Raw genomic sequence first — 26,750 nt, forward strand, 5'->3', positions numbered from 1 at the left:
CGTTCCCAGCGGTCCCGGATCACAGCACGGCACAGCCGGGCTGGGCCAGGACCCCGCGGGGGTGCCAGATCAAAGGCACACCGGGAAACACCCACCTGAGGAGCCATCCCCGCCATGCCTCGCGGGGGGTTCATCCGCTGCATCGGGCCCCCCATATTCGGATGCCCTGTGCAAAGGGAGAGGGGAAGGTGAACAAGGCAGCAAGGCACAAGCTCCCCTAAACCCCAATTTCTGGGGCATGGCTCCCTGAACCCCACAAACCCCCACTCCCAGAGCTCTGTTCCCCCAACCTCCCTCAACCCCCCACTTCCGGGGCATGGCTCCCTGACCCCCCTATGCTCAGAGCTCTGATCCCCCGACCTCCCTCAACCCCCCACTTCTGGGGCATGGCTCCCTGAACCCCCCAACCCCACCATGCTCAGAGCTCTGCTTCTCCGACCTGCCACAACCCCACTTCCAGGGCATGGCTCCCTGCCCCCCCCCCCACTCCCATGGGGCTCTGCTCCCCCCAGGGAGCTCTCAGCACTGAGAGGGGACTCCCAATGAGGGGTCATAATCCCAAAGTGCCCTCCCAGCGCAAGGCCTCATCCTTCCCCACAGAGATGGGGGGGGCTGCTCCTGGGCTAGGCTGTGAGGGGCTTCTCCTCCCCTCCTGGGGGCTCCTGTCTCTTCGCAGTGAAGGGTCCCCTCTTGGGGGAGGGGCTGCTCCCAGCTGGGGCCCTTGTCTCCTCCCTGGCGGCTGACCCATTCATGTCCCGCTGGTGCCCCAGAGCTGGGGGCCGACAGGGCTTGAGGTGGCTATAGGGAGAGGGGGAACAGACCGGAGATCCCGTGGGGGGGAGGGGCCACGCGGGTGGCATGACTCACCCTGTGATCTCGTGCTGGGGTCCATGGTGTTGGGCAGCAGCGGCTGGGAACCCGGGACCCCCACAGGCGGCTGCGGGAACAGAAGGGCCGTGAGCCTGGAGCTGCAGCCATCAGGAGGGAAAGGCATGGACCGGGCTCCCCCAGGGAAGGAGCACCCCCACCTCCCAGGGAAATGGCACAGACTGACGCCCCCCCCCCCACTCCACCCTGGGGAAGGAGCACAGACCGCCCCCCCCCACTCCACCCTGGGGAAAGAACACAGACCGACCCCCTCCCTCCACCCTGGGGAAGGAGCACAGACCGACACCACCTCCCCCCCTCCACCCTGGGAAGGAGCACAGACCGACCCCCCACACACACACTCCACCCTGGAGAAGGAGACTGACTGAGGCCCCCCATACCTAGGGCTCCACTCCATGACCCACTGCCTGAAGAGACTGGGCAGGGAGCTGGCCTGGACATGGGGCGACCCGCCCTGGGAGGGCCCCAGCTCTCAGGCCCCCAGGGTGTCTCACCTGGTTTGGCATGCGGAGCGAAGGCCGGGGGCCGCCGGGGTAGCGAGGGGACATGAAAGGCTACAAGAGACAGAGCAGGGGGGCAGGTGAGAGCACATCCCCAGAGCCCTGCCAGGGTGGGGCACGAGAACGGAGCCCCCAGGGCCGGGGCAGGGCGGCCTGAGCTGGGAGCTTGCCCACTGCTCAGAGGGGTCTAATGGCAGGCAGTGATGCGTGGCCCGGCTAGAGGCTGCAAGGCAGGAACCCAGGCGTCCAGGCCCAGCCAGACCGGTTGCACCCAGCACTCCCCGTCCCGCGGCCCTGTGTAAGCGAGAGGTTTGGTGCCCGCAGGGGACGGGGCAGAGGTAGGGTCTTACTGCACCCCTCAGCTCCTCACCCGAGGGGGCTCTCAGCACTTTGCCGGGGGGCCCCGTATCACTAGCATTGTCCCATTTGGCAATGGGGAAACTGAGGCAGTGACTTGCCCAATGGCAGGTTTCCCAAGTGCCCGGCCTGTGCCTCCCGCCCGGAGCCATCTGGCCTCGTTGTGGGACTGCTGTTCCTGGCGTCGCTGCGTTGACACAATGGACACAAGCGGGTTTGCCCGCTTGAAGCTGGTGTTACGGCTGCTGTCCTGGCCTCTCTGCTTCTGCCCCCGGGGTTTGCATTTCAGCGGCGCTCCCAGGCTTGCTCGGAGGCGTCTCCCAGCAGCAGCCCCCCAGGCACTGGGCAGAATCTACGTGATAGGGCTGGGAGCTGCCCGCGCTGCCATGGCCTCGCAGAGGCCCATGCACCCAGGCTGGCACCCACCAGCCAGCCCCCCAGCTGTCCCGCAGGGACTGTCCCTTCACCCCCCCCAGGGCAGGATTCTCCCCAGTCCCCGTGAAGCAGAGCCCAGGGGGGCCGGAGGGACCCAGTGCCTCTGGAGTGGATGGATCCTAAGGGCTGAGGCGTCCTGTTCCCTGAGTGAGAGCTGGGCTCCCCCACAGTGGTGCCCAGGCAAGCCCCTGCCCTGCTGCCCCCCAATTTACCCCATTGGTCCCTCCCAGCTGCAAGGGTCTCCCCACATCACTCGCCCCCAGCCCCTCCCTCACAGCGACGGACACCCAGATCATGCAAGGGCCAGGGGCCTTGTGTTGTGCACAGACGCTGGCACTGGCTTCGGTGGGGCCTGGGGGCTGCATGGCCCAGCCCTTCTGCACGGCTGCCCCCCCATCCCAGGCCCCAGCCCTGCTCCCTGCAGTCAGGTGGGGCTGGGGCAGGTATCAGCGTGTGAAGGGGCGGGGGGGGCTGAGGGTCCCCGGAGGCCCCTGTCTCCCAACTGGGGGATGGAGGGTGCCAGGGCAAAGCAGATGATCTGGGGCCTGCTCTGACCGCTGCGCAGTTCCCACCGGGAGGAGCGGGGTGGGCCGGGCAGCTGCCTGGGGCCGGGCACATGGGAAGCGGAGCTCACTCCCTGCCTGTCCTGTGGGGCTGAGCTGAGCCCGCGCTCGGGGGCGGGGGGAGGGGCCTGAAAATGGGAATCTGCCGGGCACTGGGCACAGCACTGGGCACAGCACTGGGCTGTGTGGGGCTGCGTGGAGCGGGGTGCAGACGGGGGGCTGGGGTACACCTGGGGATCTCCACGGGTCTGTGGCAACGTCCGCCCAACCGCCAGGCCGCAGGAGCCCCCAGAGCCTCAGGTGAGCGACCCCACGCAGAGGGGGTGAGTATGCAGGAAGCGGGGGGCAGAGTGGCTTCTGGGGGGGATGCGCACACTGGGGTTGGCAGGCTTCTTCCCCAGGCCCAGCCTATTGGGGGGCGGTGGGCCGGCTCGCTCCAGACGGCCTTACCTGGCTGTGGGGCCCCAGCATGGGGGCGGCAGGGTTGTGGGGCGGAGGCTGTGCGTGGGGTGATGGCTGAGAGCCCGGAGGTCCCTTCAAGAGAAACAAACCACAGAGCGTTACAGGAAGGAGGGGCTGGGCTGAGCCCCCGTCACCCGCTGCCCAGGGCCCCTGGCCTGCTCCTAGGCCCTGCTGGTGGGTCCCTCTCCCTGGGGACTGCCAACCAGAGACCGCCCCCCCAGTGTACCTGAGCTCCCCGCTCACCTCGGCCTGGCCGCTGCCCTGAGCCGTCCATGCTGAGCCACGGCCATCGCCCCAGGTGGGGGGGACATGCTGGGGGAAGGGGGGTCTGGAACATGTGGGGTGCCTGGCATGTGGGGGGCAGCCCAGGACCTGGGCACTGGGAGTGGGTGTCTCCAGCTGCCGTCGGAGACGCTGGTGCCCCAGCGCTGTGGAGCGGGGCAGAGGTGAGGGGAAGCCCCAAGCACCAGACAGCCGGACGGCCTCAAGCCGGTCCCCACGTCCACCTGCAGGTGGCAGCAACCCCCCCCCCCCGCACCCCTCCACAAATGGGGGCTCTGCACACCGGGCGTGGCTGGGCAGGGGCAGCCGCGGAGCAGCACTCAAGGGGGGGCCGCTTGTCCCCAGGCGTGAGGGGCAGGAGAAAAGCTCCAGCTGGCAGAGCTGAATATTGGCAGCGCCAGGCGACTCCTGGGGCTGTGGGGACCCGTCTGTGTTCCCAGGAGACTGTCCCTGCAGGGGAAGGTGCGGTCACCCCAGGTCCCCTACAATGCTGCCCTGCCATGGGGAGGTGAGGAGCCGCAGACTGCCCTTGGATCCTGCCTGGCACAGACTCAAGGCGGAGTCAGTGCCCAGCCGGAGCAGGCCAGGGGTTCGTGCACGGGCAGCGTGGCACAGGCTGCACAGTGGCTCCGCTACCCTGGCCCTTAGAGCCTCTCCCGCCCCCGCCCGTCTAACCAAAGTCCCCAGCATGTCGCCGACAGCCAGCGCATCGGTGCTGTGCCCGCAGCCACGGAGATGCAGAGGGGCCCATGTCCCACCGCTGGGCGCTGCGACCCGGCTCTGAGCACAAGGCAGGTGCAGGAGGGATCAGGCTCCCGTCTCCTCCTCGGGGCGGCGGTGCTGGGACTGGCATGAGGCCGCGGCGGAGCCAGCGAGCCCATCCCCGCACAGCAGTGCCGCTGGCCCGTATTTAACACTCAGCCTCCCAGGGCTCCTGGCCTAATGGGGACCATATGGCATCGGCAGCGCGGCAATACTGAGCCGGCTCCCGCTGGGCGGGCTCAGCCAATCCGGACGTGGGCGCCGCGCGGGGCTAAACGATGCAATTAATAAAATCATTTTCTATCCAGCTAAGGAGATAACGACTTGGCACAGCAGTGCCTCCCGTTCAGCACCGGCAGTGCCCTGGCAGGCCGGCAGGGGACGGCCAAGGAGGCACGTGGCTGTCTCGACACTAGGGGGCAGCGTCTCCCCACACATCCCTTCCCGTCCACCCCATCACGGCTCTCAGCTGCGCAGCGAAGCCACTTGGGCCCCAAGGGTCTGAGCCCAGAGCAGAGCAGCTGCCAATGCCGACGCCCGCAGCAATGCCCACACCCCAATCCCTGGCTGCCCCTGCACCACTCCGTGCAACCCCCTCGTGCACACACCGATCCTGTGTGCCCCCCGTGCACATGCACACCTGCACACACACCCTCCCCATGCACACACCGACCCTGTGCACCCCACCCCCGTTGTGCACACACACTCCTGCACACACACTCCAGGCACCCTCTCCGTGCACACACACTCTTGCACACACACCCTCCCTGCAAACACACCCTCCCCGAGCACACACCAACCCTGTGCGCCCCCCCCCCCCCCCCGGTGCACACGCACTCCTGAACACACACCCTTCCCACGCACACACACTCCTGCACACATCCCAGGCACCCTCCCCGTGCACACACCGACCCTGTGCACCCCCCAGCTGCATCTTCCTCCATGCCCACGGCATCAGCTCCCCTCCCCGGCTCCACCTCCTCTGCCCTCCATGTCTCTAGCAGCTCCACCAGCCTGGCCAGAACCTGCCCGTCCTCCACTCCCAGGGGGCGGGTGAGCCTGACCGACCCTGTGTCCTGACAGTGCCCATAGCACGTGCCAGCCCCACACTCAGCACCTTGGCCTGGGCCCCCTTAGCGGTGCAGCTGGGCACACAGGTCTGATTGCCAGGTGCACAGGCCACGTTCTCTCCACTGCGGGAGCAGCCTGTTCCTATGCACTGGGGGGCGCTGGCCACAGAGCAGCAGGGCCCTTGTCCCTCAGCACCAGTTCACACCCCTCTGGGTGGCCAGGCAGCTCCCGACTGGAGGCCCAGCAGCCAGGCTTAGGACATGGCAGGGGCGGGGGGGGGGTTGCTGCTTTCGACTCTCCCCTCACCCCTGCAACGCAGCAGGGCCCCCGTGGGAACAGGCAGCCCTCGGGAGCAGTAGACTGACGCTTGCTTTGGGCACTGGGACAGCCCTTGGTTGGCAGCAGGCCTTGGCACGGCTGGAGGTGCCCGGGGGAGGGACAGTGGTGCCAGCTATGCCCCAGGACTGCAGCGACCCAGCAGAGTCCCCAGCAGCAAGGCCAGGGCAGAGCTGGCAAGGAGCCCATGGGGTCCCCCTTGGCAGGGCAGAGCTGTGGAGGACCGGCTGGGACTCAGAGCACAGGGCGCAGGCTCCCAGGGGTTACATGACCCCAAGTGAAAGGACTGGGGCTGGCCTCATCCTCCACGGGGAATTCCTGTGGGGACCTCCCACCCCCGGGCACCTTGTCTCCTGGGCGTTTGCTGCTTCCCACGGCGCACCACGAGGCCGCGATGCCCCACAGTGCGCCACGCAATCTGCATGGAATGGGGCCCCCAGCCGGCCGCGCAGTGGGGCTGGGTACCTGAAAGAAACCGGGTGGCATGGGTCCTCCTGGCATGCCGTCGTTCGGGGGCATGTTCCCCATCACAGGGCTGGGGGCCGCGGCGGCACTCTGCAGAGAAAGGGCAAAAGGCAAAGGTCATCCCGAGGGGTTACATGCTGTCCAAGGTCGGGGAGGGGAGTCTGGGATGGTGGGAGTCAGCCCGCCCCCCCCCCCCCGCCCTGCGTCCCCCTGGGAACATGCTGCTCCCCCCACTGCCCAGCCCCGCTCCCAGCCCAGGAAGGGGGGCAGCCTCCAGGCAGCTGCAGTGAGGGGTCAGAAGCCCTGGCAGGAAGAGGCCTCTCCATGTGGGACAGCCTGTATTGAATATTGGGGGCCCCTCCAATACCCCATGCATGCCCCTCCCTCAGCACCCCACACGTGCCCGCCCACTCCCCATGGCTGTGCTGAGCCCCTCCCCCACTCCCTGGCGCTGGTTTGGGCTGGTTCTCATAGGGCAGCGGTTGAATTTGGGGTTTGGGGGGAGCCTCCCCACACATGCTCCCTCAGTTACCCCCCAGAGGCTGTGCTGCTGAACATGCCCTGCGCTCCCCCAGCTCTCCCCCCCTTGCTGCCTAGCCAGACCCCCACAGCTGGCTGGCCGGCCAGTGACAGAAACCTCCCACAGGGCTGAGGTGGCAACCTGGCCTAGTTGGATGGCCCAGTCCAGGGAGCCAGGACTCCTGGGTTCTATTCCTGCCACTGACCCTGGGTGGGTCACTGCCCCTCCTGGTACCTCCCCTGTCCATGAGCGTGAGCTCTGGGCCAATGCCCACAGACGCTGCTGAGAGACGTGTGCTCTGCCCTGGCTTGGGGCCCTCTGTGGGGAGCTGGAGGCAAATCTCCTGCCCCTGCCATGGGTCCATCCCTCACCCCAGAGGGGTTCTGCTCCCGGCAGGGAGGGAATTCACCCTGCTGGGGGCAAGGGGCTGTCAGGCCAGACAGGAGGCAGATGTGCTTGGCTGTCAGCAGGGTGGCCACAGGCCTGGCCCCTTGGCGGGATGGCTTGTTTTTGAACAGCCGGGCTGTCAGCCAGGTAAATGAATGACGCGGTGTGCCAGGGAAGGGCTGGGAGCTGTCAATGTGTGGGCTGGGCATGGGGGTGACACAGAGCGCCAGGGTGACCAGGACCCTGGAGCCAATGCCTCTCTCCTAGGGTGCAGGAGCTCTCGGCACCTGACAGTGCTGCCTGTCTTGGCCAAAGACGCTAACCCGTGTGGATACAGCCGGTGCCAGCCATGCCCGAGGGCAGCACCCCCTCCTGGGGACGGGGACGGCGGGGGGAGCTCGGCTTCCTTGGGGCAACAACGCTCAGGCCAGGCCCTGTGGCCCCACAAAGCAGGGAGGAGCTGGGTGTTTGGCCTCAGCCCTGCCCCCAGCAGCTTGGAAGCGGTGGGCCCTTGCTCCCCACCAGGAACAGAGGGCTGGGAATGTGCCCTTGCCCATAGCACAGCCGGCCTAGGAGCCTGCCGCACCCAGCCAAGGTGCCAGACCCTCGGGGAACATCCCTCCTCCCAGCCCGCTGCCCCCAGGCACTCGGCGAGGCTCAGGCTGCCACCAGCAAACAAACTCAATTAGGCTCAGCCCAGCGCCCGCTTGTTACCGCGGCTGCAGATTACCCCTCGGCTCCGGTCACCATGGTCCCTGTGTGCTAATTACGGCCCCTGCCCCAGGTCAGCTCCCCCAACTGCCCTCATTACAGGTGGCACCAGGGGCGCTGGCCCCGGCACGGCTGACAGTCAAGGCAGCTGGGGCCGCGCTCATGGCCAACGTGCAGCTAATTGGATGAAATTAACGGCACTAATTAGCGAGGCATCAGGACTGGGGAACGAACCATCCCTCAGGACTGGGTGGAGCTGGCCCAGGGGGTCCCCACCCAGCACCAACCAAAGCAGGGGGGATGTGCCCAGGCCTCAGCTCCCTGCCAATGCCTCTCGGTCCCGACCCGCAGCCGCTCTGCTCTGCCAGCGCGGCTCCCTCCCAGCAGGAGGGCGAGTGCACCTCTCCAGGGAACAGGTGGGGGGGCTCCCTGCAGCTGCTTTCTGCTCCAAGATCCCCCCCACCTGCCCCCACCATGCACCAGGAGTGGATGCCCTTAGTAGAGACCAAGGGAGCTCCAGACTAAGCACCCCCCCCCCCCAGGCCAAACCTGGCCTGCACCTCGCTAGTCTGCAATGGGGCGGCGCAGTCCATGGACGCTATGGGGCCCAGCACGCTGGGACCCACTGGCCAGGGCACAGCCGCCCAGAAGCCAGTGAGCGAGCGCCTCCTTGCCCCCCCGACCGTCCAGCCAGGACACATCTCAGTACAAGAGAGACAGAAATAGGTGGAGAATCCAGCCAGAGCTGCTTCCCCCCCCTCGGCAGAGCCCCCACCCCTGCCCGGGGAGTCGGAGTCAGGCCACCTGTGGGGCGGGGCACTGCAGGCCTGGGCTGGGCTGTGGGGCAGGCCTGCGTGGGTGTGCTGTGTGCAGGGGGCACACGGGCCCCGCAGCCCGCGCCCGTCCGAGGGGAGCTATTAAAGCCAAGGAATGCGCTGGCTTTCCGGCTCGGCCCCTCGCTGCTCGGCCACAAATGGTTTCAATTTGAAAGGGAGGCGGCTGCTTTCTGCACCTCCATGGCCCTGCTGGGGAAGGGGCCTGCGAAGGGGCTGGGGGGCCCCGCTCCATGGGGCTGGCTGAGACTGCCAAATCCAGGGCCCCGTGCAATCTCCCCTCCTCCTCCTGATCCTGTCGTCTCCTTCTGCCCCCTGCGCTGGGACCACCCCCCTCCATCAGCCCGGGGATCTTCCCTTCCGTAAGGCCCCCTGCCCCCGAGCCGCCCTCCCCTCTTTTGCCTGGACAGGGCCTGCCCCAACTGGAACTCTAGGCGTTGCCCCCAGCCGGCCCTACCATGGCCTGGCAGACCCCCCCCCTTTGCCCCTGGGGACACAGCCCAGGCGGGGTGGGATGGCGGCGAACAGGAGGGATGGGTCAGAGGGAGCGGCCTGAGCAGCCTGGCTCTCCTGCCCGGCACGGGGGGCCCAGCGTCCCCCCCACAGCAGCTGTAAACATCCCGGAATCCCAACAGCAGCATCTGTGCCCGCTTGGCCCCGGGGCAGACGGCAAACGCGGTGCAGGGCGGGGCCAGGGCCTCCGGACAGGACAGACAGACCAACCAGCAGTGAGGGACGCACACAGGCTGCCCTGCTCTGGAGCAAAGCATGTCCAGTTGTGGTGAAAGGAGCCGGGGCTGGCCCGGTAGCGAGCGGGACGGGCACACTCGTTACCAGCGCTAGAAACAGCCAGGCCACAGAGCCCAGATGCCCCATCCCCTCCCAGGGCCCTGTCAGAGCCAGGTTGGGCACACCGGCTGGTCCTGCTCTGGGGGACCAGTCTAGCCATCCCGAGAGCACAGCTATTCTCTCCCCCGCAGCCCTTTGAGCATGACTCACCCAAGGCCAGGGTCCCCCCCCTGCGGTAAGCCCTGGGGGAGGCTGCAGCTGTGGGTTGGGCACAGCGTCTGGCCCTCACCCTTGCATCAGGCCAGTTTCCCTCCCTCCCTCCCGACCCATGTCCCTTTTACAGCTCAGCGTGGCTGCACAGAGCGGTGACCCCCTGAGGGACACCCTGGGGGGGCTGGCACAGGGTGTTAGCACTCGCCTGTCTCGCTGCTGAGCCTGGCAGGCCCCTGTGCCCCACATGCATTCCTCCTCCTCCTCCGCTCCCCCCCCCCCGCCGTGGCAGACCCATCATGTACTGGTCCGGGAATGACCAGCCCTGGAGACCCCCAGCTGGCGCCACCCATGGGGAATTTCAGCCACCTTCTGCAGATAGAGGGCCGGGCTACCGGGGTGTGACGGAGCAGGGAGCAGGGCAGATTTGACCTGGGAATGTTGCAGGGGGGTTGCAGTGGGGATGTGGGACTTCCCTTGAAGGAAGCTACCTGAGCTGTAACCTGAGCCAGGAACGGGGGTGGGGAGAATTAACACCTTCTGCCCGGGAGACTGAACAAAGGACAGGAGCAGCGGGAGGGGCGGGGAGTTTAGTTTCGGTTGGGGCTGGGTGGTGCAACGCAGGGAACCCCAAGCTGGGGTCTAAGCTCCCTGAACCTCCCAGAGGGACCTAATTGAGGGGGTCTGGTCATACCTACACGCTCTGCTTGAGACTGTGTTCCTGTCCTTAAATAAACCTTCTGCTTTACTGGCTGGTTGAGAGTCGCAGTGAATCTCGGGAAGAGGGGTGCAGGGCCCTAACTCCCCCACAATCCGCAACACGGGGAGAGAACACGGGACATATAGTCCCACAGCCCAGCTGGGCTCCAGGGCTCAGCAAGCGACCAGACCAGCCGCATGGCAAGCCGAGGGTTAATACTAGCCCCGCTCCACCACCTCCAGGCAATTAACAGAGTCAGGGGCCTCACCACCCTACAGGAAAGAAGATTTGGTTCTAAGCAAGACTGGCTTGGGGGTGGTGAGGGAGATTCAGTGGGACACGGGGCCTTTCCCCTCTAGGGGTGCCAGCTCTGTGCCAGCCCCATGGCAGGGGACTGGCTGGCTGGGAGGGGGAATGGGGGCTCTCCCCTCTAGGCATTGCCCGTTTGGAACCAGAACGGATCAATAGCCCCCCAGACCCATTCCCTTCTGAACGCGGATGGACTCACTGGCGCTAGTATCCTCTGGTGCCTCGTGGTGGGGCCCTTCCAGACTAGGGGGTGGCTCCAAGCTGCTGCCCCTGGGATCTACTATGGGGAAGACGCGTCCCCAGGGCTATGCAGTGCCAGCCCCCCCGCCCCCCTGTGATGGCTGTATTTATCATGGGAATCCCTTGCTGAGCATATGGGGGGAGGGGGCCCGTTAGCTGCCCCCCTGCTCCCCCAGGCTGCACCCTCCCGCTGGGCGCAGATAGTGATCTCAGCCCCGTGCCCACCGGCTGCTTGACACACTGTCCCCAGCTCTTTCCACAGGCGCCACGTGCCAATGCCTGCCCAAGGGACCAGACCCTCCATGTCCAGCACGTTCAACCCTGAGTGCCCCAAAGAGACCCACCCCGAGTGCTGTATACGGGAACAGAACACCCCCCCCATGGAGCATGGGCCTCCGCTTGCTGGCTCATGCCCCATCCCCAAACCCCCAGGCTCCTGCCAGAACATGCTGGCCAGAGGCACTGTGACGTCACAGGCTGGCGTGACATCAGAAGGCCGCTCCCAGTGATGTCACAACGGCCCAGCTGGAGGGCTCTGCCCAACCTCCTAGAGCAGCTGGGTATTTTTACCCCTCTGCTCGCGGGCATCTTCCTGCCATCCACAGCAGCAGAGCCGCCTGGCGCTCTGGGATCGGGCTGGCTAGCGATGGGCAGCTCTGTGCGTGCACCCTCCAGCCCCTCACATGGCCTGTGCTCCGCTAGCCCCCACAGCCGCCCCCACCTGACAGAGCCCAGCGGCTCCTCTCAGGAGCCAGTGACTCATTTACATGAAATATGACTAATCCCTTCCGTGACAGATGTCCCCAATTGAGCAAGCGGGCGCTGCACACAGCCGGGCTTGCTGGAAACACTCCTTCCATCACGCTTAAATGGAGAGGCGACGCCGGCCGCCCGCCTGGGCACGGCCCCACAGCTCAGCAGCCCCGGGGCTGGCCAGCTGCAGGCTCCTGGCAGGGGAGGTGCAGGGAGGGGTGGGGGCACCATGCCCACGTGGTCCTGTCGGGCAGCCCCCTCCCCACTGGGTCGGCAGGGATCCGGCGAGCGCTGGCATGGACGGCAGAGATAAGGAGGCCGTGTAGGCGGGTGGGTTGCTCACTCACTAATTCCCTGCCAAGTGACGACACGCGACACAATCACAACTGGGGCAGGAATAGACTGACAGCTGCGCCCCCCCCCACGCAGAGCCAGCGCCCGGCTCCTTCTCTCCTCTCTGGCTGAACCCCCACCCCTGCCCCGGCTGTGTCACCACGGGGCGGGTGCAGGCTGGGGGACAGAGGAGCACCGAGACGCAGGACAAATCAAATACAGGGGTTCTCTTGGCAGGCTGTCTGCAAGGGACGGGGGTTGGTGGACGTGTCTGGGCGCCGCCGTGATGGCCGGTTGGTGCCAGGCGCTTTCTCAGATGCAGCGAGAGCTCCTCCTGGGGAGCTGGTGGGGCTGGGCAGGATCCTCGGGGTCTCCGAGGGCCAAGCCCCCCATGACCAGCCCACTCCCGTTAGCATGCAGTGGAGTTGCTGGGCTGGCCAGGCAGAGGGAGCGGAGAGGCAAGCGGGCACTTGGCTCCTAGTGACCCCTCTGAGCCAGCAGCCACAGAAAAGCCTGAGTGCACTAAGGTGCCGTGTGTGAGCAGCCCCCCCGGGGACCCGCCAGCAAGGAGAGGTGGCATCGGAACAGACTTCCTGGCAGCCCCTGGACTGTGGGGCCTGGGCAGAGGCACCAAGTCCTGCCGCACCTCGCACCCCAGGGCTCAGCGCACTCTGTGACACAAGCTCCCCGCCACCCAGGAGGGGAATATCACCCCCCCCAGTGGGGAAACTGAGGCACAGACTCACTGCCGCTCCACAGAGCTAGGGATGGAACCCAGGAGTCCTGACCTGTGATTCCCAGTGCTCACTGCCAGATGGTTCACATGCCCTCCCCACTGTGCATGGGCACCCAGGGGGCCACACTGCCCGAGGGCACTTGGCTACCACCACCACGATCCCCTCCACTGGCTGGCTCTCCTGTGAACCGGCCCAAGGAGGCGAGTGCTGGGGCTTAGAGGAACCATGTGCAGCATCTGCTGCCAACCTGCAGCCCGGGGAGCCAAGGCCCCGTGGGACTCACATCCAGCCAGTCCCACATGCGGAGCCTCATGCCATCCGCTCCCACCAGACGCTGTGGGGCACGGCAGGATTCTGGGAGGCAGCGGCAGCCCCAGCAGGGACATGTTACCCAGGGCAGAGCACTGGGCAATGCTGCATCCCTGAGTCGGCATCACGGGTCATGCCCACCCTCTCCCCCGTGAAGCCACACAGGTCATAGGCAGCGGGAAGCCCCCCCCGCCAGGCCCCGGGGCCCTGATGCCCTGCCCCCGTGGGCCAGGGGCTTGGCCCAGGCAACCTCTCTGCTCCAGGGGGAGCGAGCGAGCGCTAGGGCCCTGCAGCTGGCCGAGCAGACACGGTTATGGCCCCCTGCCTCATTTATCAGCTGCAGGATCAGAGCAGGCTGGGCCCAGCTGAACTCACTTTACAGCCATGCACAAATCATTTGCAAGACAATGGAGAGTCTGTGCAGGCAGCCAAAACCAACAGCGCCGGAGGCGAGGCAGCCGAGCGGCACCCCATGAAACCGGCCTCCCCAACGCCAGCCGCGCAAATCCCCCCCCCCCCCCCCCCCGCCATTCCACCCGCGCTCATTAACCCCCTCGCCGCCTGGCCACCTGCACCCGCCTCACGCAGCCCTTTGTCTAGGGCTGGCCGCAGCCTGGCCCCGCTTCGCCCCAACAGGCACCCCACCTCCAGCCACACTGCCACCGGACTGGCTCCCAGCCCCGGCAGGCTGGCAAATACCCCTAGATGCACACCCCAATTCCAGGCCTTCCCAAGGGCCCCCCATCGCAAGCCAGCTGCCGTCTCCCCTCGGGGTTCCCCGCATCGCTGCAGCTGCTCTCCTCACCGCAGCTCAGGGCACACACGTGTGTTATCGCAGGGGCACTGGTAAGCGCAGGGCTGGTAGGGTCAGGGCGCTGGGCTGGGTAGTGGGCACCCCGGCACAGGAGGGCTGCTGGAATATGTCTCCTTGAAAGCACTGGGGCGACTCAAGAATCAAGAGAGACAGTGCAAGGATCTCGAAGAGGGAGCTGGCACCCCTGCCCCCAGCTTGGGCAGAGCTCTGGTGCCCCCAGGGACCATGCCGCTGCAGGCCAGGCCCAGAGCCCCAGGGATGCCAGGGCAGTGCCGGGAGCAGGGGAGGAGCCGTCACAGGGAGGGGGGAGTAACTATGGCAGCAGAATGGCCAGGAGAGCTGCTGGCGCTGGGGCTCGCTCCCAGCTGTGGTCTTGAGTCATCCCACAGACGGTACAGACTGGGACTTGGCGTTCCCATCCTGCCAGCGTCCCCCTGGCCACCAACAGCCAGCTGCTGCCCATGGCCCTGCTGAGAAGCCAACTCAGGCAGCAGGGTGAGGGGTGCCAGCTGGACAGACCCCAGCGGGGCCAAGGTGGGGGGGACACAAGGGCAGCGGGAAAGCCCATGTGGGGGCAGGGGACAATGTCCATCAGGGCGGTGAGTCCTGAGGATACTGGCGTGAGCACGGACAGGGCAGCCCGGAGAGAGTTAAAGCTGGAGGTGTCCGTGCAGCGGAGCAGCGTCTGCAGCAGGGTCGCTAGGAGCTGCCCATAGAACATGTGGGGTCCAGGAGATTCCTGGCCTTGGCCCACGGTTCCAAGGCAGGGCTGGGGCGTGTAGGGGGGAAACGAGGAAGGAGTTGGAGGGGCAGCGTGGGCTGACAGTGCCCAGGAGTGTGTGTGACAGAGCAGGGCAAGCGTCCAGCGCCCCAACAGAGGAGGCACCCAAGGGAACCTGGCACCACAGGTTGGAAGCCCCCTTGAGCTCTCCATGCAGGTGCCAGGCCCCACGTGGCCCCTGAGCCAGCACCAGGCCCCACGCGGCCCCTGAGCCAGCGCCAGGCCCCACGCGGCCCCTGAGCCAGCGCCAGGCCCCACGCGGCCCCTGAGCTGGCGCTAGGCCCCACACACCCCCTGAGCAGGGTGTGGTGAGTTGGGACATGGCTGGTTCTGGTCAGCGCTGAAGAAGGGGTCAGGCCAGCTGCCCCCAATCTGAGCTCCTGGGGACGTCACCCAGCCCAACTCCACGGGGCGGCTGGCCATGGGCTCTGGGGCCAATCCCACACCGGTTGGCTGGGCGCTGCCGCAGAGGCAGTGATGAGAAAGGCGGGTGAGGGGCTGCCCAGGGCTGGGGAAGTGGGGCTGGGGACCCCCCCAGCGCTGTCAATCACAGCCCCGCTCCAGGCCTGGAGATGCAAAGCAGGTGTTGCCATGGCAACAGGTTGGGGAGTCTCTGCATCAAGGTCACGAAAACCAGCGAGAGAAACGAGAGGGAGAGGGTGTGTGGGGGGGCGTGCGGGGAAGGGGAAGGAGGGGGTGCTGGGAGAGGCAAGAGACGGGCAGGATGGGAGGCGATGTGCGGGGGAGGGGAGAGCATCTGTGCCAGGGGGAGCACACCAAGGTGGGGGGAGAAACTGCCAGGGCCTCGAGGCAGGCCCGGTGTGGGGGCACAGGGGTGCGAGCGACGGCAGCGGGGGGGCTCCCAAGGACCCATCAAGCACCCGCCTTCTGCACCGGCTGTCCCAGCAACACCTCCTCCTGCCCCCAGCCTGTCTCCAATCCCCCACCAGCTCTTTCACTTGTCTGCCCCTTTCACTTGGCACGCGCTGGTGCCAGGCTCCGTCACGGGATAGCCAGGGGCTGGGGGTCCCACGCTCAGGGCCGCTGGGCAGCAGGCAGAGGGGTGCGCAGGGTGGCAGGGCCTGGATCCCAGGGGTGTTCCCAGGAAGAGCCGTGGCCGGGGAGCACAGGCACAGCATTGGTGCCCTGCGCCAGCCCATTGCAGCCAGCGGCGCCAGGAGGCTGCGGTGACGGGCACTACAGGGAGACACAGGCATTAACAGAGAATAAAGAGTGGGGGGAGGGACTGCCTGGAGCCTGCAGGCAGCCAGTGAGCTCCCCAGGGGTGCAGGATCCCCACGCCCTCTGCCCTGCTCTGACACCACCTGCTGTGGCAGGGAGGGGCAGAGACTTGCTGTCTCCACCTCCCCCTGGGAAGAAGCACAAATATCTTAAGTAGCCACTGAGGCCCATAACCATGCACAGGGAGGGAGGGGCATAGCCACATGGGGCGGGGGAGCATGTTTGTGTGTACACACGCGTACACCCTTAGCATGAGAATCCTCCCCCACCTCCCTCATGCCCACCCCCACGGGGGGTGCATTGCTCAGGGATCACAAAAGCAGAGGAGCCAGGGCCCCCCACTGTGCATGCAGCACCCCCGTGTCCTCCCCAGGCTCCAGGGGACAGGCTGCCAGCACAGCTCTCTACTCCTGACCCCGCTGTGTCTGTCAGGGTCCTGGAGTGCCCCTCGCTGGAGCTCAGCCCCTGCCAAAGCCCTGTGTCCTCGCCCCCAGGGCACCGCCCCCTGCCTCCACATTGCCCAGCTGTGGGGGCAGTGGACCCTGCCCAGCTCTGAGTGAAGGCGTCAATGCCCGGCCAGCGAATGCCAGCCCAGCGGGGGGTGGGGGGGAATAACACAGCGCCTCCCCTCACTGCCCCTCAGACAATCCCTCCCCAGCCAGGGACCTGTCCCCACACGCACACTCAGCCACCCCCCCACTCTGCCCCCCGCGGTCAAGACACTCTCAAGTCCAGCAGAGCGGCTGCTGCCCGTTCCCCGAGATGGGGCACCAGCAAGGGGCAGCGCGCTGCAGAGAACCATCAGCCATTAGGGTTGGATGGGCAGCCCCAGGGTTTGGCTGGCGGCCAAGATGGGCAGCTGGTGCCCGTGCCCCCCAGCTCAGACAGCAGGGTGTTGCCCAGGGTGTGTGTGTCCTAAGCCACACGCACGTGGTCCTGCCCCTGGTACTTGGGGGGCTGTCAGCGCACACCCCCTGTGGCACGACACCAAATCTCGCTGGCAGGACTCAGCTCCGCTCCCAGCACCAGGCCTGGGTGTCGAGGACCCTCCCGCAGACAGGGCCCCAGCCCCGAGGGCCTTTCCCTCACATTCCCAGGCAGGGCACCTCCACTGAGGCTTGGTGGGAGCTTGGGAAGCAAGGTCTGGGGGCCCTGTTCCCCCAGCCCCACAAGTGGGGGGCTCTCAGCCCTGCTGCTCCAACACCAGACGGCCTAGAACCAGGGAAGGGGCCAAGGGAGCCAATCCAGAGTCAGACCCGGGTCCTGCAGCCAGGTGAGCTCAGCCGCTCCGCGGCTGGCCAGAGAGCCACCCCCATGATCTCTGGGGCCTGCCCTGGTGCCCACGTGGGCTCCTGGTACCGGCAGGAGGCTGGTCGCTGTGTGCGCCACATACCATCAATTCTCTCCGCTGCCCAAATACCTGCAGCCAAGGAGCTGAGAGAGGCAGCCATGCCACTCAGCTGGCTATCCATCACAGGCCAGGCGTTGGGGGTGAGCTGCGCTGGTGCCAGTCCTGACTCACCCTCGCACGGGGTTGGCACTGGGGCAGTGACCTGTGGGGCTGCGCCCCGACCCCCCTATGCATGCACCCCTCTGCTGTGGCTCCCAGCCCCACAATGGCCTCCCTGCTCCCAAAGCACTTTCGCTTTACATATGCAAGGCAGCGCTGCCATGGCAACGGGGCCTGCCTGTGCCGTCTGACCCGAGCGGCGTCGCTGCGCCAGATTCTCATTAACTCCAGCGTGGCAATCAGTTCTGCACAGAGCACACGGCCGGGGGGCGGGGGGGCCTTTGCTAACAGCAGGACCTGGCTGCGCCGTGGGCCCCTGGCAAGCGGGTTTGCGTGAGCACCACAGGCTCTGAGCCCCCCCTGCTCCCCAGGGCTGGAGGGTGGGGGGGGAGAGCACATTAACCCCTTCAACACCCCCCCCCCATTGCACCCTCACCTGATAAAACACTCAGCACTTGGCAAACCTCCAGCCCCCGCGGCCAGAGGGGAAGGGCAGGGACCCCGGGGGGCTGAACCTAGACACCGTCCTAGAGAGAGGACAGCCTTGCGGCCAGACAAGGAGACTCAGCCCTACCCAACGCCACGCAGTGACTCAGGGGCTGAGCTGGGAACAGACCCCAGGAGGCCTGACTCCCCGTCCCCACCTGTAACCACTAGAACCTACTGCCAGCGAGCGGCTGCTGCGACAGCCTGGCTGCAGGGCACCAACTTCAGGGCAGGGGGCTGCAGCCCCACACAGCCCCCAGCATCTAGGCCTGATCTCTCCCTCCCCTCGCCAGCTACTGACCGAGCAGGGCGTGGGCCATCCAGGGGAGGGGGGCATGGGGCTGGGAGATCCAGGGAGTGGGAGATCCAGGGGGAGGGGGAACTGGGCGATCCAGGGGAGGGGGGTTGTGGGGGTGGAAGATCTTGGGGAGGGGGAGCTGGGAGATCCAGGGGAAGGGAGGCTGGAAGATCCAGGGGAGGAGGGTGTGGGGGTGGGAGCCCTGGGGGGGGGGCTAGGCAATCCAGGGTTGGGAGGCATGGGGGTGGGAGTGGGGGGTTGTGGGGGTGGGAGATATGGGGGGGACCTGGGAGATCCAGGGGAGGAGGGCATGGGGGTGGGAGCCCCGGGGGAGGGGGGGCTAGGCAATCCAGGGTTGGGGGGCATGGGGGTGGGAGTGGGGGGTTGTGGGGGTGGGAGATATGGGGGGGACCTGGGAGATCCAGGGGAGGAGGGCATGGGGGTGGAAGACCTGGGGGACGGGGGGCTGGGCGATCTGGGGTGTGTGGGGGTGGGAGAGCTGGGAGATCCGGGGGAGGGGAGGCTGGGAGATCCAGGGGAGGAGGACGTGGAGGTGGGAGGCTTGGGGGAGGGGGAGCTGGGCGATCCGGGGTGTGTGTGTGGCTCTGCCCAGAAGAAGGTTTCTCTGGAGCCTGCCTGTCTGTGTCTTCCCAGAGCTCGTTATGTCCAGGAGCAGCACCCAGGCTGGGGCACTCCAGGGGCATGTGCTGGGCAGAGCAGCAGAGCCCCCAAGCCCTATGGGGCAACGTTCCAGGGAAGCCAGGCAGAGCCAGCCTCCTCCAGCTCTGGGCAGAGCCCAGTGCAGGGGGCTTGGAGCCCCTCCCCTCGGTAACGGGGAATGGGGGTGTCCTGTTGCTGCTGGGGGACATGGGCCCCAAGAGCTGTCACCCTGGCACCCCCTCCTGGGCAAGATGCTGCCTGGGTGGCAGGAGCCCCATGGGGCCATGGGGTGGGAGGGGCTGGCACGGACAATGGAACCAGCCCAGCCCGGCTCCCGCCTCCACGTGGAGGAGACAAAGGGGCCAGGGGGGGGGGGGGAGCGGCAGCACTGGGGGGGGGGGGAAATCAGCATTTTCGAGCCAACCTAGACTGGGGGGAGGGAAGTGGGGGATGGGACAGAGGGAGCCTGCATCCCCTCCCCCTGCAGAGTTTGCCCAGGCAGGGCGGGAGGAAGGAGGCCCTTTGGTTCAGTCAGCCTCAAAGTGGGGCCCATCTCATCTCCTCCCCCCATGCGCAGGCTGGCTGGAAAAGGCTGATTCCCCCAACACACATGCACCCCCCCCCCCAATGGTGTCAAGCACAGGGCTGGGATCACACTGGCCTCCCCAGGGATCTCCTTCCACTCAGGACTTTCCCCAAAGGAGGCTGGGGGGGCCGGTGCCACCCTGGGGCTGCGATGGGGGCAGGGCCCACTAGCACCCACAGCCCCACAGCCGGGGGCAGAGTATTCCTGAGCTGCCAGGGCCCCCCCGGCACCAGAGGCCCTGAGTAAAGCCAGTTCCTGGGCAGGATCCCGTGCAGGGCCTGAGCTGCCCCACCCCACGGCTGCCCCACACCAGCCCCCTTGCCCAGAGTTGGCCTGTGGTAGGCCCCAGCCCTGAGGCTGCACCGTGGAGCTGGGAGCGCATGGGACCCTGGCCTGGAGGGCATGTGCCCACGGTGCTGGGGCTGCATGGCACAGGGATTACACACATGGCAATTAGTGTCCTTCTCAGCAGCCTGACTGCAGTGTCAGTAAATAGACCAGAGTAATTAAAGAGCCAGCAAAACAAACAGATGGCTCCATGCCGGAGGGCAGCTGGGAGGGGGGCACCGTGCTGGGGGCAGAGCTGGGAAGGGGACGACCATGCCAGGGAGGGGGTAAAGGGGTGGCACTGTGCTAAGGGGGCCATGCCAGGAGCACTGTGCCATGCCAAGGGGGCTCCATCATAGCAGGTACCTGTGTGCCCCCTGGGGTCATCTCCACCAGTAGTCTCACTGCCCTCCATCCAGCACCAGCCTCCCCGCACCTGGCCTCAGCCACCAGACTCCCAGCATAGGGGCCCGAGCATGCCATGGGCATGTTCCACCCCTGCCCATCCCAGCATGTCTCCCTGCTGCAGCCCGGGGCTGGACTCAGAGCCAGTTGGACCCCCCAGCACCAGCACCCCACAGCCCCTGCCCACTTCACCAGCTGGCTCCCTGGTGCCCCACACACTCCTCAGTGTTGGGGCAGAGCTTCCCTCCCACGCTGCACAGCGGGTATCCCCTGCAGGGCCACTGCTGTCTTGCTGAGCAATGCAGGGCCTGGAGCCCCACTCCGCCCTGGGCAGCCCATCCAGTGTAGAGGGTGAGCTGCCCCATCCCACCAGGACCCTGCCCTGCCAGAGGGGCTGCCCGGCCCGCCCATGGCCAAGGCATAGCGTGGCACATGCCCACAGCAATGGATTTGCCAACTCTGCCAGCCACCAGGCAGTTCGGTGCTTGGCAGCAGAGCAGCAATGCCAGGACAAACAGCTGGGGGGCCTGCCCCACACTAGTCAAACACAAGCAGCCAGGGGCAGCAGCTGCACTGTTGACTCTGTGGCCACTGATTAACTCCCCAGGAGCCCTGTGCAGTTAAGTGCCCGAGCTGCTGCAGATCCCTGACTCCCCGCTGCCAGAGCACCATGGGGCAGGGGAACAGCCCGCCGCACGCTCCATCCCCCGGGCTCTGCAGTGACTCCTAGGGGCAAGCGGCAGCATCTGAGTGATGGGGACGGGGTCCCTGCAGGGCTGGCACTGAGGGGAAGCCAGGGTGCTCTCTGGCTAGTGGGATGGTACCTGTGCTGGGCCCGACCTTGGAGCAGGGGCTTTCTCTGTGGCTGCCCGAGACGTGGGTGTCGCGGAGTGTGGGGGACTCAGGGCCCTGTACCCCCGGCTTCCTGCGATTCCCTGGGACTCTCAGCCAGCCAGTAAAGCGGAAGGTTTATTGGGTAACAGGAACACAGTCTACAGCAGAGCTTGTAGATTCAACCAGGACCCTTCAATCAAGTCCTCTTGGGGAGTGCAAGGAGCTTAGACCCCAGCTTGGGGTTCCCGGCGTTGCACCTCCCAGCCCAAAACTGAAGAACCCAAAACCCTCCAGCAGCTCTCTCGCCCCTCCCCTCCTCTCCTCTCCTTTGTTCTGTCTCCCAGGCAGGTGTCACTTCTCCCACCCCCCTCCTGGCTCAGGTTACAGGCTGAGGTTACAGCTCACTCCCAGGCTACATTCCCAGGTCAAATCTGCCCCGTCCCTGCTCCGTCACAGTGGGGTGTGCAGGGAACGGGGCCCGCAGGGGCTAATCTGGGCCACTCCAGCCCTGAGCCTGGCAGGGTGCCCCAGAGCCCAGCGCAACCCGTTTGCTGGCTGCCCCTGGCTCCTGCTCCCAGGGCTAGTTCTTTGCAGATGGCCGAGGCGCTCGGCCCCCCACAGCCCAGCTAAGCAAGCCCGGTGCTCCGTTTCCCCAGACGGGCTCTAGAGCCATCCAGTGCCCCACTCCCAGAGGCGTCCTCCTGAGCCCCCGAGCACACCCCACACCTGCCCCACAGCCAGGCTGGGCTACAATCTGACTGGCTGCCCCACTGCTGCTCACCCTGCCAAGCCCTGCGCAGTGCCAGGGAGCAGAGCCGCTGAAGGCACAATGGGGCCCAAAGCTGAGGCCATGCCCCCCCCCTTGCTCGTTAGAGGCACCAGAGCACTTCCTGCCAGTGCAGAGGGAGGGGCTCTGCATGCATTGGGCACCGGGAGGTGCATGAAACTGACCCCCTCGCAGTGGCAGAGGAAGGTGAAGAAGGGACCAAGGCTGTCCCAGGTCTCTGGGAAGAGGAGAAAAGGCGGCAACGTCTTGCCCACCCCTAGCACTGCTCTAGGGCACCAGGGTCAGCACTCGCGGGGAGAGCACCCCCATGCACACCAGCCCGGCCATTTCCACACAGGTCTGCCATGCAAGGCCTGCCCAGGCCAGGCCTTGCTTAACACGAGGGGACACACCCAGCCGGGGGTTACTGGCTCCTGAGCCCCAGGGGCCCGGTTTGCAGCCCTTCTAGTTACAAAATAAACCTTGAAAACGGGATTTAAGTGAACCCTGAAGACTTGGCTGGCAGAGAGGGGGGGCACCGGGGTGCAACCAGGGGCCTGGGATCATGATGGGGCACGTGCACGTGTCTCTATCACACATCTTACATGTGTGCGCACACCCACTGTATCTCCATGACTGTGTGCGTTCACAGGGGCTGTGTGCACACGCACAGCCACGCTCTGTGCCCGCTCCCAGGGTGCGTCTCTCTCTCTGGGAGCACGACGGGTATGTGTGAGCAGTCTGCCTGGCCTGGCCTGGGGCAGCAGCATCTATGGCTGAGCTCAGAGCAGGGGGCAGTCGGCAGACACCCCGTAGGGCTGCAGGCCTCTGCTGGGAATGAGCTGCTGCCCCTTTAAGCCCCCCCCCAGCGGCTGAGGGCTGGCGCGCCCCGCACTCTCCAGAGCGTGCTGGCTGATTCTCACGGGGCCAGCCCGGCGCTCCACTCCCCTCCCAGAAAATTATTCATGTGCACAGAGCGCCAGCAGGAGCTGCGCCGCTCCCTGCACCACAGGCCTGAAATATTAATGCCCCGTGCGCCGCAGCCGGGCAGCCAAGGGCAGCCGGGGCGAGAGCGCGGCCAGCGCCGTGAACCTCAGCCGCCCTGCGCACACCCTGCGGAGCTGCAGGGGCGCCCAGGGAAGGAGGGAGCTGCCATCTGCTTGCTCGGCACAGCCCAAGGCAGCAGGCGCGGGCTCGGCCAGGCACCCCACTGCGGGCGCTGAGGCTTCTCACAAAGAGGAGGGAAGCAGGAGACCCTGGACCACCCTCCCCAGGCCTAGGACTGGTTAGGAAGGGGATGGGCTGGGGGGCTGCTCACAGGCCCTGCTGAAGGGAAACCCTCACCGTGCCCTGGGGCATCCCAGCTACTCACAAAGCCCCTCAGCCAGCCCAAAGGGGAGACCGCCACCCCCCCTCCCAGCCCAATCTGCCTCCTGCCCCCAGCCAGCCTGGGCCCTTCCAGCACCCCGCCCCCTCAGGAATGAAGGGCGCTGTTCTAGCCTCCTGCACCACTGCCAGGCAGGTGCCAAGCAGCCTGCACGGGGTCTGCGTTACTGCAGGCTGAGAGCAGGACCGGGGCACCAGCACAGCAGTGGGGGGGGGAGGTGGGAGGGGAGCCCCAGCTGGGAGAGCAGCGGGCTGCAGGTGAGGATAGCGGGGAGCAGGGCTGGGGGGAGTCCAGGCTGGGATAGCAGTGGGCTGCGGGTCAGGATAGAGGAACAGTGGCAGGGCTGGGCGGAGCGTAGGCTGTGGGTCGGGGTTGAGGGGCAGTGTCAGTAGGACGGGAGATTGGCAGGAGCCCCCCGCTCCCTGACTGGCCCCATGCAGCCCCCTGCTCCTCCCTTCAGGCTCTGCACCTAAACACGCCCAGCTGTGCCCCCTGCTCTCTGTTACTGACACCTCCCCAGGTCTGGGCTGCAGCTGGTAATGGGCGGCCTGGGCCTGGCTCCAGCTGCACCAGGCTCCCCCTCTCTGGTGTAACCAGAGCTGCCTGGAGGGGAGCAGAGCTCCACCACCCCGCTGGGTCCTAGCGAACCCCGACTCCCTGCCCCTCGCCCCAGGAGGGAAGTGAGCTGGGAGTGGGGTGCAGCCCCTCCCTGCCCTGCCACGACCTCCCACAGGGTGTGCGGCCCAGGCTTAGTGCAGAGAGCCAAGACACCTGGGTCCCATCCAGTCTGGACATAGACGCCCTCTGGCCAACGTGGCCCAGCCCCCAAATCCCAGCTAGGGGCCGGGGCTGGGCCTCCCTCTCCCAGCTCCAGCCCTGCTGCTCTCCCCTGCAGGCAGAGCGTGACCAGGGGCCACAGGGGCGCGTGCAGTGGCCAGCCCCCGCCCCCCACAGCCTGGCACCCAGCCAGTTCCCCACTGATTTCGCGAGGCAAACCCTGTGAACCAATCTCCCCTTCTCTGTACAACTGCACCACAGCCTTAACCCTTCCCTGCCCAGACGCCAGCCTGCCGCCCCGCCCCACACAACAAGACTTCACCAGTGGACCCTGAGGCTGCCCTGCTCTGCCTGGCCCACACTGCACAAGCCCGTCCGTGGCCTCTCTGCTGCAGCTGCTGCCCGGGTCACCATGCCACCAGCTCAGGTGCTGGCACCTGCTCTGGGAGCTGCATGGAGCCAGGGATTCCCCAGCCCCTGGCGTGCTCGGCCACGGCTGGCAAGGGGGGGTGGGGAATTGGAGCTGGCACCTTTCCCCTCCAGGGGGCACCGGCTTGGATCCAGCCCCAGAGTGGGGCTTTCCCCTCGTGGGCACTGGGTCCAATCTCACCCCACCCTTCAGTGATGCCACCTGAGGAACAGTCAATGGCTTGTGTGACCTGAGTCTGCAGGTTCTCAGTTGGTCCCAGACGGATGGGTGCCCGTGCCATGCAGCCGCCCTCACGGCTGGCTCCCCAGGTGTCTGCCCTGCAGTGGGGAGAAGGCCTGGTCTGGCCATGTGGCTGGTGGCCTCCCCAGCAGAGGGAGAGGGGCTGAGAAGTGAGTCTCCGTGCAACAGCCTGTTAACATTTCTCACCTGGGCATGTGGTTAAATCACTGCCCCTGTCCTGCACCACAGCTGGCCGCAGCACACGGGGACTGGTGCCAGGAACATGGCTCCAGCCCTGGCTGTGCAGAAGTTGTCACACACGCACACAAGCCACGAGTGCAGTCAAAACACACAAGCCACCTGTCCAAACGTTCCCATCACACGCCCCGTCTCCGCGGCTGGCAAACAGGGTGTTTAGCAGGGAGACAATACAGCTGAAAACACAAACTGAACGACAGGAGAAAGGAAACCGTCGGCACAAAGTAACAGCAAACCTGTCCCCGCTTCCAGCCCCACGCCCAGCTCCTGCAGAGAACTCCCCGCTTAGATCCAGTCCAAGTGCTTCACGCCCTCCAGTTATGCCAGGAGCCCTGGGCATGGGGCAGCGGGTCCCGCAGGGGCTCCCCGCCCCAGACTGTTCCTGCAGACGCACAGAGATGGGCGGCACAGAGCCCTATCAGGTAGACCAGCTCAGTGCAGCGGGCTGGGTGCTTGCAGAAGGTTTCCGCCCTGGGGGCAGCCACTCTCCAGCCCAGGACGCTTGCCTGAGGGCTCCCTTGCTCTCCACTTGCCCAAGAGAGGTGCCCCTTGCACGCTCCAGCCGTTAACCTTGACCTCCTCCAACACCCGCTAGCTGGGGGGTGCCGAGAACCACCTACGCCCTGCTGTGCCTGCACAACCAGGCGAGTGTGCTCGCACATGCACGTGCAAAGAGCACACATGCCTGCCATTTGGGGGAGGGACCTGGGTGGTGGGTCATGGCAGCTCACGCCCGAGGCGGAGATGGTGCCTGCCCATGGCCCGGGGTCTATGATCACCCACAGGGGGTCAGAGATCACAGTGGATGTGTGAGGAACTACCCAGCAGGGTGCCAGGGTGACCCCAGCAGAGCCCCCACTGGGTGACACCTGGGCACCCTCACCCCACCAGGTCACAGCCCTCCCCAGTCTCAGACAGGGGATAAGGTGTGGATCTGAGGGGAATTAACAAATGGCTGGGGAGAAGTCTCCGTCCCTGGGCTATTTCCCTAACCGCTCCGCACTAGGAATGGTGGGGGCAGGTCTCTGTCCGTGTTACGCAGGTTGTCACAACAGTCCTTCTGGCCCGGAAATACAGGGTCCGTCTCCCCCACCTTCCATGTCCTGTTTAAAATAGGTCACCTCCCCCCCACTGCTGGCCGGGAGGCAGCTTGCATGGCCAGAGGATTAGTTTAACCCCCAGGATGCTGGCGCTGTTTAAGACACAGGCCTGAGGGGGCAGCCTGCCCACCAGGAATCACCGCGAGTGCCCGAGTCTGACGCCAGGAGCTCTGGGGCTGCCCAGCTAACCCCCTCCTGGCTGGGAATCCAGAGGCTAAGAGCCTGCTACTGGCTCAGAGCGCCCCGAGCCCATAGACGCCACCCCCCTGGCCTGGGAGCTCCAGGGCACACGCCACATCCCCCGTCAGTGCAGCACATGCTGGGGAAGGGGCTGGGTGTGAGCGCGGTGCCAGCCAGACACGAGGCCACGTGGAGCTGGACACGGCCGGGGGGGGGGGGGGGGGGGGGGGGGGCTCATCCCACAGGGAGGGCAGAGGGCGCATGAGCTGCCAGGAGCCACTGCAGGCTGGGGAGGCCCCACAGGGTGATGGGGCGGCTGGAGGAGCCAAAGGCCAGGCTGAGAGCTCCCTGCCCCAGGGACTGCCCGATGCGGGGGCTGGGGACGTGGACAGGCAGGGCTCCCTGTTACCCAGCCCCCCGGGCCCTTCTCCAGGAGGGGTCAGTCTGCAGCCCAGATGTTCAGCACCTTGCTCCAGAGCCCTGCCAGGCAGGACCTTGCCCAGGCCCCACACAGCGTCCAGCCGGGGTCAGGTCAGAACACAGGGCCTGGAGCTACAGGCCCAGCAACGACACCTGAGCCCCAAGTGCAGCCAGGAGGGGAGGGGGCTCCTCACAAGCACCCACCCAACCATCAAACACGGCCGTGCAAGAGCACACTGCCCCCCCCCCCGCCCTGTCACAGCAGCCCCACATCTCTTCTGACAGCTGGGTCCCCTGGGGCTACTCAGTACAGACCGC

The 26,750-nt window shown here is 66.4% G+C and overlaps 1 protein-coding gene across 2 annotated transcripts in view; it reads right to left on the bottom strand.

The window, feature by feature from the left end:
- The window catches only part of SSBP4 (single stranded DNA binding protein 4), a 46,639-nt gene that overhangs the window by 4,511 nt on the left and 15,378 nt on the right, over positions 1 to 26,750 (bottom strand). For both annotated transcript variants that reach the window (XM_054013395.1, XM_054013394.1), the window contains exons 5-9: positions 6,122 to 6,211; positions 3,194 to 3,277; positions 1,383 to 1,442; positions 868 to 937; positions 96 to 166 (exon numbers count right to left, since the gene is read on the bottom strand). In XM_054013395.1, coding sequence (XP_053869370.1) covers positions 96 to 166; positions 868 to 937; positions 1,383 to 1,442; positions 3,194 to 3,277; positions 6,122 to 6,211 — 375 coding nt within the window. The remainder of the gene's footprint in view (positions 1 to 95; positions 167 to 867; positions 938 to 1,382; positions 1,443 to 3,193; positions 3,278 to 6,121; positions 6,212 to 26,750) is intronic.

Source organism: Malaclemys terrapin, chromosome 24 (assembly GCF_027887155.1).
Source record: "Malaclemys terrapin pileata isolate rMalTer1 chromosome 24, rMalTer1.hap1, whole genome shotgun sequence".
Classification (NCBI taxonomy): domain Eukaryota; kingdom Metazoa; phylum Chordata; order Testudines; family Emydidae; genus Malaclemys; species Malaclemys terrapin.